Raw genomic sequence first — 11,449 nt, forward strand, 5'->3', positions numbered from 1 at the left:
AAGGTGACATACTCGCATCTTATATTTGTCATTTTCAGACAGGAATATTTGATTATAAGTTATAGCCATGGATATAAGATGGGAGGTTAATATATTCACCAGAAAAAAGAAAAGGGAAGTTGATCCATCAATGATACCTAATAACTCTGATTCTATTCCTCTCTAGTGAAAACTATATACATTTGCACAAATAAGTAATCGATTCTTACTTAAGGATATTATTCAAGACTAAATATACATAGGCCGCCTATACATATTACCATAATCTATTGACCCAAAGACCACCATTGGTAATGTGTTGAAGACAAAGCCATGAGGTGCAAAGTGAGGTAACCCAAATAGAGATATACTGAACATCCAAATTCATAATTTCGAAACAGGCATGTGATAGAAGGTAGCACGAGCAGTGTAGATCAAGTTCCCAGTTTTCTTGAGCTTGAACTCCTGTGCTATTACAGTAAGATTTCTTCCACTCCGAACTACAGATCCATCAACTATCACCTCTGCCTGTAAAGAAGTTGCAAAGAAATACATGAGTGATGCGATCAACAATGTAAACTAATGATTGTAAACTACACATAAAGAGAGATCAGTGAGCAGTAGAAATGACATAACAAGATGTGTTTTTTTTTTTTTTTTTCTCTGTTGATTACAACGTCAATGCCAATTAGCTCATAACACCTTTACAATGAAATTTTAATTGTCATGATCATGTAAAATACCTAACCAATGATGAACTGAATCAGATATGGAACTAGAATTGAAAAATCGGGTGGGCTGCAAATTGAAGTTAATTACGTGAAAACTGCTACTAAAATTTAAAACAAAGTTCTTTAATTTAGAACCATTTTCTTAATTGATGACTAAATTAGATAAAAATTAGAACCCGGAAATGGGGACAAAGGCTAAAATAAGAGGATGGGAGAAGATTTTTGACTTTATAGAGGCTACACCCTATATAAAACCTGTACTTAAAATACTTTTTCCACAAAAATGAGGTGGGCTGCAGCTCAACCCAGCCCCCCTCTAGTTCCGTGCCTGAACTGAATTGAATATGTATCTAACTTCAGTCAGCTTCATCAAAATTTGAAGAGTAGGATGCAAGGTTGTTATTGATTAAATCTCTACCTTTGAGGTTCAAGCCACTATCAGCCTTATTCATACATGAATGATGAGGTTACAACTATACTGTTTGAGATTCAAAATATTTTGGCCGATTTGCTAGTCTGTATCTGTGCTGAAGCACTTCCACATTGGCATCTTAAGAAAATGGTTTTGAAGAAGAGAAAGCAATCTTATTTTGATTAGTAAAAAAACCATTAGTGGTCTGTATGTTTCCACTTTTTGCCCCATTTCTTAGTCAGAATGACAAAGTGTGCTCACCTCCATAGAAAAGGGTTTCAAAGAAAAGCAAAAAATCTCTTGTTTATTAGTAAAGTTAAAACAAGTAAAAGGAAAGTTCCAATCACAATATACAGGTAAATTTTATGAGCATCAAAAATCTTATATCATATGATCTTGCTTTAGGGTCATTCAGTACCACTTAACTTGCCTTAGAAGAGGCGGTCAGTTCCACCAAATACAACAAGTTACCAGAATTTAGATCAAATTCTAAAGGACTCACATTCTTTGGAGCAGAAGAGAGATAAGAGATGCTTAGTTCCCCTAGAAAAAGCTCCTTATCCTCAGCGACAACCGTTCTCGCAGTAGCTACCGACACAGCCTCAGCAACAGCAGCTATAGCTCCTCCATGGAATCCACCAAAAAAGTTCTGCAGATTCATAAAACAAAACATCATTCCCTTGCTTCTGTTGCCAAGCCAATACATAGAAACAAATCAAATTGAACCCAAAGCTCCCTACTCTTTTCTTTTCTCACGAATGAAAGACTTGAAACCAAGATTCAGGTTCAATCAGAGTAAAACATAGTAAGCAAAATGGGTGAAATTCCATTAAAAAAAAAAAGGTCAAACCTTTAGTCTAATCTAACAAAGTATCCTACTTTGCCTCGGATTAGTAATACCCAGGTTAGAAATCGACTAAAAGGAATTGAATCTAAGAAAATTTGAAAGAGGGTCCTAATCTTTGTAGAGAGCCCAATTCATAACCCTTTTTCTTTTTTTACCAAACAAACACAAACCAATAAAAAAGTTTACAAATTGAAACAGAAACAGAGAGAAGAAGCATGGAAGGCTTTACAGTAAAAGCAGGTTTAACGGAGACGAGGCAGGTGACACGGCCTCGTTGAATGTTGAGGGGCTTAAGGATGCCACGAACGAGGTAGGAGTAGAAGTCTTTGGTCTCGCAGTGATCTGGAACAGGGTCGGAGATACCCACTCCTTTGAGAAAATGCAGCATATCCTTGACGTGTTGCTCAGGGACGTCATCTGAAATTGAGGCTGTGCAAGCAAACCTCTCTGCCAGAGTACCACAGGGTTTTGCCATTTCCCTCATTCTTGATCTCTCCCTTTCTTATCAAGAATGTAAATGTGCTGTAGTCGTTTAAGTTAAGTATTTAGTGTAATAGTTAGTTAATAATAATCAGAGTGGCGCAGCGGAAGCCTGGTGGGCCCATAACCCACAGGTCCCAGGATCGAAACCTGGCTCTGATATTATTAATGGATGCATTCATCACTGTTCATGTGACAGTGAACTAGTGATGTGAAGACTTTTAACTGAAATTACAGTTCTGCCATTTTTTTTTTTTTTTTGACAATTCAGCCATATATCCTTTCAATTTTTTTTTCTCCTAGTATTACCTAAGCAATACGATAAAAACCTCCGTACACATCCTATCCAACAGTCAAACCATCGCAGTGTCATACCAGATCAGGGTTGATACTCATCAGCAACTCTTATACAACCACGTGTCCACCTCTGACGATTCAACTCGCACTTTAAGACCTCCATGGCCGGCCAGACGCGGTGATTCCGGTGAAGGGGTCACGAGCCCTCCACTTGCAGACAACGACGTTTCTTATCTTATCTGTTTTACCGACGCCAACGTAACACTTGTCATCTCCTTAGACACCCACGTATATGCGGCTAGGCACGTGTCCATGGATGCCTATAATTTCGTCCCTAAGTTCAACACATCTCAATCTCTTGGCTTAGATACCGACGCCAACGTAACACTTGTCATCTCCTCAGACACCCACGTATATGCGGCTAGGCACGTGTCCATGCATTGGAGGGAGCCCCGGTGCCTATAAATGAAATCCCAAGTCCCTAAGTTCTCATCCACAACAAGTTCTCTTTGCTTAGAAATCAATATCAATCCCAATTTGCAAACAGTTTGTGTTTCTTTGATTCTCGATTCGAAAATGGCGCATTACCAGAGCGAATACCCCACAGAGTCTCCCACAGACGAGTACGGTAACCCCGTTACCCGCACTGACGAGTATGGCAACCCGATTCACCACGGCGTGACCGGAGCAACCACCGGGCACGGCATTCCTGGCACCACTCACGTCACCGGAACCGGCTATGGAACTCACGGTACGACCCCGACTAGCACACCTTATGGTGGACAGCACCAGGATAGGGGAGTGGTGGACCAGATGAAAGAGAAGCTACCAGGTTATGGCGGTCACAAGAATGATCCCTACAGTACTACTCATAGCACTACTACACCGGGTTATGGCGTGGCCGGAGAGCACCGTGAGAATAAGGGAGTGGTGGACCAGATGAAAGAGAAGCTACCAGGCGGTCACAAGAATGATCCCTACAGTACTACTCATACCTCTACTACACAGGGTTACGGCGTGGCTGGAGAGCACCGTGAGAATAAGGGAGTGGTGGACCGGATCAAAGAGAAGCTACCAGGCGGTCGCAAGCATGATCCCTACAGTACTACTCATAGCACTACTACACCGGGTTACGGCGTGGCCGGAGAGCACCGTGAGAATAAGGGCATGGTTGACAAGATCAAAGAGAATCTACCATGTGGTCACAAGGATGATCCCTACCGTACTACTCACACTACCACGACTGCTGCAACGCCTTACAGTGCTGCAACAGGGCAGCACCATGAGAAGAAGGGAATGATGGACAAGATCAAGGAGAAGCTTCCCGGTGGACACAGCACCACTCGATGAACTGATTAGTTTGTAATAAACGGCTGTGGATCAATGCTCGTTTTAAACTAATTGGCACCGTATACAAATTAAATAACTAGTTATAATATGCTCATTCTAGTTATGACGTGCTCTTTGTTGTCTATCACTCTCATTGTCTTTATTCTTCTTTTTATTCTACTACAATGTACTTATTTTGATTTATCTCACACACATAATACGCTGGGAATTACACATATTCATATATTTTCTATGAGATATTGTTTTCATGATAACATGCTCTGATGCTCATACGCCCCAACTACAATATGACAAAAAACAGCATGAAAGATTGTACGAGTAAATGTAATAAGTCTTTAATGAACATCACATACATTATTGTATGTGTCAATAACTTGATATAGATTTTTTTATTTTATTTTTTACAACAATAATTCATAAGAGAATGACCGTTAGCCATTGTGTTCCACAATGGAACTGATACACTTTTTTTATTGTGGCTAGAAAAAATATTATCATTAATAAAAAGACTGTACAAGCAGGAAATAAACGCTATGACATGATATCATAGCGTTTTTTGGTTGCTATAGATGATAGCTTAGTGTAGTGAATAAAAAGATTGTAAAGCAGGAAATAAACAACATAAAAATAATAAGGGCTAAATACAGATTACTACCTTATAGTTTGGGTCCAAAATCAATTCAGTCCCTGAACTTCTAATTTCATCAAAAACACCCCTGCACTTTCAATTTTGATCTAATAGGTCCAATTTGTTAGTTTTCCGACAATTGAGTTATTTAACTTGTTAATGTAGCTCATATATGGCCTATGTTTTATGATGTGGTGTCTGCAGGCCACCTCTAGTCAATTTAAGAGTGAGTCCTACTATTAAAAATAAATAGTTTTTCAACAAATAATTCAACTATAACTTGAACCCATAACAAAATATTAACGAATTGGACCTATTAGATCAAAATTGAAAGTGCAGGGGTGTTTTTGATGAAATTAGAAGTCCAGGGACTGAATTGATTTTGGACCTAAACCACAGGGTAGTAACCAGTATTTAGCCCAAATAATAATTAGAAAACTGTTAAAAGAAAAGTACATTTTGTGCCTTCGTCAAAGTGACTGACGCAGAGGGAATCAAGGAATTAGCGATTACCATCAATCAGCAAGGATTACGGATCAATTAGCATTTAATGTCATCATTGTAATTGATATTTCCGTTGTAATTCTCTCCCTATATAAAAAGGGACTATGAAATGAAATGAGTAGACCAATTCCAATTCTCAATTTACTTTTACACGTTATCAGCAGGCTCAGAGACAATAGCCAAGAAAAAAACCCCTAGATTTTTTTTTCTCTCTTCTTCCCATCGAAACCAGAAAAAAAAAAAAAAACCCAAAAATCTGTATTTCTTTTTGGACACCAAAAATTTCCCTTTGGACACCCAAAAATTCCTGACGAAGCTATCGTCGTTGGATTTTCCGTCTTGGGCACTCGGACCAGACGCTTGATTGCTCCAGACCCGATCTCTGACAAGCGCCGCACTTGAGACCTGATCTCAACCTCGACTCGGCCATCGCCTGCAGCACCAGAGCCCCTGCTGCCTAGCACGCAACAACCCACCTGCAGAGCCACCGCCTGCTCGCCCATGACCTGAGAAGGCCAGATCGATTTCGATCTACCCAACCCATCTGCAAACCAGACGGAGGAGGAAGAAGAGAGGAAAAAGAAAGGGGAAGTTCTATTCATACCTCCTAAAATGGTATTTGGACCTCCAACAATTTTTGGAAGTTTTTAAATCCAACTTTGCCCTTCTAAAAAATGAACAAAATGAAAGATAAAAAAAAATTAAATAAAATCTGCATCTTCTCTTCTCCCTCCTTCCCCCTCCTTCATTCTCTTAAAGCCAAACATGAGGATTATTTGGCAACTTTGATTAAGGTAGAATGTTAAAGATTGCAAAATGGAATAAAGGCCAAAAAATATAGAGAAGAAGAATCAAGAAAATAATGATCGAAAAGCAATATCTATTTCCTGTTCTTTTTTTTTATTTTTTTTTATTTTTATTTTTTTTGAATAAAGGGCTGGTGCGGCTGCCCTCAAGCCTTGATTAATGAAACTGTCGAATACAAGGGGGGGACAGTGAGCCTAGACCCCTGTTTACAATAAGCATCTAGAGTATTTTCTTAAATAATATCAGAAATCTCTACAGGAGACTTGTATTCTAGTTTGGCTTAATTGTTTCACTTCATGGAGTTGACGTTAATTGTTATCTTGGTCTCTTTTTTTATGGTTTTTTTTTTTTTTGCTAGGGTAGACTATGTTGCTAGCCTGATTTGGGTTTAGGGAAATTGATTTTGATAATAGTCCTCTTGTGGTATTGTAAATTGCACGATTTACAAAGTGAATGGTGTTAAGTCATGGCTATGAACTGAGTTTTAAGTTATGAAAAAAAAGATATTACGTAGATTCGTAATTTCGTATTGGAAAAAATTGTGTGGATACAAAAAAAGGGCAAGGTTGGAAGTTTTGTGCAAATTTTAGAATGGGAGGTCTAAATACCAATTTAGGAGGTATGAATAGAAGCTCCCAAAAGAAAGAGGAAGAAAAAAAAAAAAAAAAAAAAAAAAAAGAGAAAAAAAAAAAAAGGTCACCCGGCCAAAGAACAGGACCGGCCTAAAGAAAAAAAGAGAAATAAAAGAGGCGGCCTAGAAAAAAAAGAATCTGGCCCATAAAAAAAAGGATTAAATACTGTTTACTCCCTATATTTATAGGGTTTCATCGTTTCAGTCCCTGACCTTCGAATTTCACCTAAAAAGTCCCTGAACTCTCAATTTCCTCCCAATTTGTCACGCCCCTAATTTTTAACATAAATAAAAATCAATATATAATCCCATAATTATACATGCGTGATCGTTCAGTCATCAATATCAAAAACCTGGAAACTTTTCCCCTTCAAACTACCCACATATTGATGCCCTGAACCCATTATGTCAATGTTTGGACCCAAAATGAGCATTTTGGTTTGACAAAGCGTGTCTTGGAGAAATTGAGCCAATATCAGTGGCTCACATATATATTTTCGATAAGTTCAAAAATATATTATTAAGAGGCTAAATAAGGCCTACCAAACATGGAAATGAAAAATCAACTTTAGCACATTTTCCTACTTCGGCTAGGAGAAAGCGAGCTAGACAAGAAATGAGGGATGGCGGACTAACCATCCGAACTCCAAATGAGTTGAAACTTTCCAGATTAATTCTAGACATCCCATTGATCATTTCTTATGAAGAGTGCCAAAGCTCGTTCGGAGTGGAAAACCTTCAAACAAACAGTCCAATTTTCTGCAGAAGCAAAACTTGGAAACTGGACCTGTAAGAGGTCCAGCAGCATTTCCGGCCCAACCACATGGAAATAAATTCTGATATTTTACCACAATAATCTACATTCATGGTGGATCATTTCATATGAAGAAATCGAAGGTTGAATCTGAGTTCTTAGTGGAGATAAAAATTGAGGGATAAGGGAGCAGTAAACCTAACAAATTCCATTAAGTGTTTAAGTATTCAAACCTAACATTCCATTAATGTTTAAGTGCTAAAACCTAACCCATTATGAGTTGTTTAAGGCCAAATAGTGTTGCTTGGTAGCCTATAAATAGAGGCTACAACATAGAACAATTCACCAATTCACACAATACAACAACATCTCTAAGATGATCTAAGTTCTCTCTAGAGCAAACCTCTCTAAGATCAACTCCTCTCTTTCTCCTTCTCTTATCGGTAATCACACTCTAAGTCCTAGTCTCCTTTGGAGCCGACTATTAGTGCCACCAAACCCTCTGTCAACGTACTTCGGTCCTAGTCTCCTTGGGAGCCGATTGTAGTACCACGACCAAAAACACCACAAAAGACCAATTCACACAATACAACAACATCTCTAAGATGATCTAAGTTCTCTCTAGAGCAAACTTCTCTAAGAGCAACTCCTCTCTTTCTCCTTCTCTTATCGGTGATCACACTCTAAGTCCTAGTCTCCTTGGGAGCCGATTGTAGTACCACGACCAAAAACACCACAAAAGACCAATTCATACATCAAAACATCTCTAAGATGATCTAAGTTCTCTCTAGAGCAAACCTCTCTAAGAGCAATTCCTCTCTTTCTCCTTCTCTTATCGGTGATCACACTCTAAGTCCTAGTCTCCTTTGGAGCCGACTATTAGTGCCACCAAACCCTCTGTCAACGTACTTCGGTCCTAGTCTCCTCGGGAGCCGACGGTAGTGCCGCGACCAAAAGACCCATTCATACATTCAAAACATCTCTAAGATGATCTAAGTTCTCTCTAGAGCAAACCTCTCTAAGAGCAACTCCTCTCATTCTCTTTCTCTTATCGGTGATCACACTCCTAGTCCTAGTCTTCTCGGAAGCCGACTTTCAGTGACACCAAACCCTCTGTCAACGTACTTCGGTCCTAGTCTCCTCGGGAGCCGACGGTAGTGCCGCGACCACAACGGTTACAAAACCAGCCAAGCAAGGGTAACGCCCTAGCAACCCAGCCAAGCTAAAGTCACGCTTTAGCAAGTTCTCAATACTTCCCGGTGATGTCGCTCTGCTCAATCTACAATATTGAGTATCGATTGTGTTAACAAGAAGAAACTTCAGCAAAGTCCTCACCACGAGGCACAAAGAATCCCACGACGAGGTTGGTGCTCTCCTCGTCTACAATCGCTTGATAGAAGTCAGGTCAAGGGACACCCCCGACGACCGCACCCGAACGGTGCTGGCACGCCCGCGCAGAAAAGAGACTGTTGACCAGCTGCAACAAAATTGGAGCCAAACAGTCAATATTGACCCGCTCCTCAGAGTCATATATATTACATAAGCTTACGAATTAAATTGTCAACAACAAAGTAAAACGTAAATGCTCCTCAGAGCTTACTACAACGGAAGTCCAAATAACGGTAAAGTCACAAAATTGGCTTCCTACCGTTTAGCTGCAAGTATGCAACCCCAACTTCAGCCACGATTATCCTGACTTGCAGGATTAACCCCTACACCGTTTGAATGGTGCACCGGGTTATCACACAACAAACCCGGTAAGCTTTTGCAAGCCCGTATGAGTAACTCAAAACAACTCACACCAAAATCACGGGATGAACCCCGCACGATTCAATTGAGAAACCAATCACATTTTATTCTCCTAAAGCACGAAATAAAGGAGGACAACTCACACTTTAATTCTATCAATATAACATAGAAAACAACTCACACCTTGATTTCTATCAATATAACATAGAAAGCAACTCACACCTTGATTTCTATCAATCGTACCAAATCGTACCATATCGTACCAAATCGTTAATAAGGAAGCAACTCACACCTTGTTCCCTAAAAACACGTAATGTCATGAGTTATCAATAACCAATTCCCGTTACCCCATGAATTACCTATATGGCAGACATACTAGAGCTCTAACTGAAACGTAACCACTCGTCCGGCCAAAGACGTGATTACCTGATATTCTGCCCAAGGTCATAGACCTTCGTTTCTCCGGCCGCACAGTCCCTTGGAGCAAATCATTATGCAGTCGCGCTGGACTCAAAATCATTACACAAATCTCAACGCTTTTGAAAACAATCGAAATCAACATTTCCATAATCATTGTTTTCCGAAAAGCCACAAAACAATAAAAAGCATCATTTCATGCATATTGTTTTCATACACAAATCTCAACGCTTTTCAAAACAAATCAAATCAACAATTCTAAATCATTTGTTTTCCAAAAGCCACAATCCAAAACAATAAAATGCATCATTCATGCCTATTGTTTTCCACAATCCACAAACCACCAAAACATATATATTTCACGTAAATATATATATACGTAGTCATCCGCTCAGGAATGCCTACTAATACCAACTATAGTTTGCAGTTACTAAATAACTCTCAAAATAAAGGTATTCCGTTCATTAATGAACCTTGTGAAATTACTCACCTCGAAACTCCCGCTGCGTCTTCAACCAAGAACAAAGCAGCCAATTCACAAAACAACCGTCCAAAATACTTCGTCAAGTACCTAATCATATACGGTTTCCACTTAGTAACAATTCACAAACGATTTAAGTCCGAAACCCCTGTTTTGAACTAAAATCCCCAAAGTGGCACCAATCGAGGCAAAACCACATCCGAGACCTCCCAAAGTCTCCGGAATACGTCCACGATCGATATGACCAAACCACAAGTCGATCGGACGCTCGAATCCTCACGGATCGAATAAATCAACCGGTATGAAACCGTAAAAATCATAACAATTTCATACGAACTCCAAAATATGCGTATTATATATCAAAACGCTCGTATCGACGAGTAGAAGACATATAATACCATAAACAGTCTCATACATGGCCGGAACACCGCAGGAACACCGCCACAGGCAGTGGCGTACCGCCGCCGGCCAAAACTCAATATTTCACAAAACTTCCAACATCAAAAAGCTTCATCTAAGCATGCTTGTGAATTCTGATAACTAGCGCGAAGTCAGAAAACAAGCACAAAGGGTTGAAAACTACCTCACAAGGTTTGGATTTTTGCTCAATCTGAGTTGAACCGATTTCCACGTAAATCGATCCAAACAAACACAATAGATCGACTCAGACGACCCCCACGAAGCCAAGGAAGGAAACTTGAAGCCGTGCCGCCGCCGGAGCTGCGTTTTCCGGTAGGGTCGAAAAACCTCAATCTGCACCGCCTTGCTGCGCCGTACACGGTGGATATCGTCGCTAGAGAACACCACAGGGACGACCAGACGGAGGAGGCGAACCTCCTGACCAAGTTTCACGGCCAGAGACCGCCGCAGTTCGCCGGAAAAGCCGGGTCGGGTCGCCGGGTTCGGGTCGGGTCAGACAGAAAACTTTGATTCTGAAGGAGTCGACCGAGAGAGAAAAGAGAGAGAAAAAAAAAGTTTCCGGAAATGGAAATGTGAATTATGAGAATATTTCTGATTTTTCCCTATTTATACTAAAACGGAAACTTCTTCCGCTAGCCATAACTTTCTCATACGAACTCCGATTCTCGCGTTCCACATGTCCACGAACTCGTGTTGACGCGCTCTACAACTTTCGTGAAGGAAGTTTTCGGAGAATCACAACATATAAAAAGTCAAACTTCACACGACCCCCTAAACTGTGAAATTCGAATATTTATACGTACGAAAACCATTCCACCTCACATACAACTTACGAATAAAGCACAATACCAAATATTCGTACAATTGGTCCATTATTAACTACTAAAATTAAATAACAGAAAATCCAGGTCATCACACAATTGGTCACTGCCGTCAAAATTTTCTGTTAAAGTTGCCAAAAT

At 39.9% G+C, this 11,449-nt stretch overlaps 2 protein-coding genes across 2 annotated transcripts; one reads left to right on the forward strand and one right to left on the reverse strand.

Annotated features, from left to right (window-relative positions):
• Positions 1–131: 131 nt before the first annotated feature.
• On the reverse strand, positions 132–2,470 carry LOC133718497 (uncharacterized). Its single transcript, XM_062145345.1, has 3 exons — positions 2,199–2,470; positions 1,625–1,771; positions 132–507 (listed from the first exon to the last, which is right to left on the reverse strand). Exons 1-3 carry the CDS (start codon positions 2,451–2,453, stop codon positions 364–366), a joined length of 546 nt encoding a protein of 181 aa, XP_062001329.1. The 5' UTR covers positions 2,454–2,470; the 3' UTR covers positions 132–363.
• Positions 2,471–3,219: 749 nt separating this feature from the next.
• LOC133714844 (dehydrin Xero 2-like) lies at positions 3,220–4,279 on the forward strand. Its single transcript, XM_062141103.1, has one exon. It carries the CDS (start codon positions 3,323–3,325, stop codon positions 4,094–4,096), a length of 774 nt encoding a protein of 257 aa, XP_061997087.1. The 5' UTR covers positions 3,220–3,322; the 3' UTR covers positions 4,097–4,279.
• Positions 4,280–11,449: the final 7,170 nt, after the last annotated feature.

Source organism: Rosa rugosa, chromosome 6 (genome assembly GCF_958449725.1).
Source record: "Rosa rugosa chromosome 6, drRosRugo1.1, whole genome shotgun sequence".
Classification (NCBI taxonomy): domain Eukaryota; kingdom Viridiplantae; phylum Streptophyta; class Magnoliopsida; order Rosales; family Rosaceae; genus Rosa; species Rosa rugosa.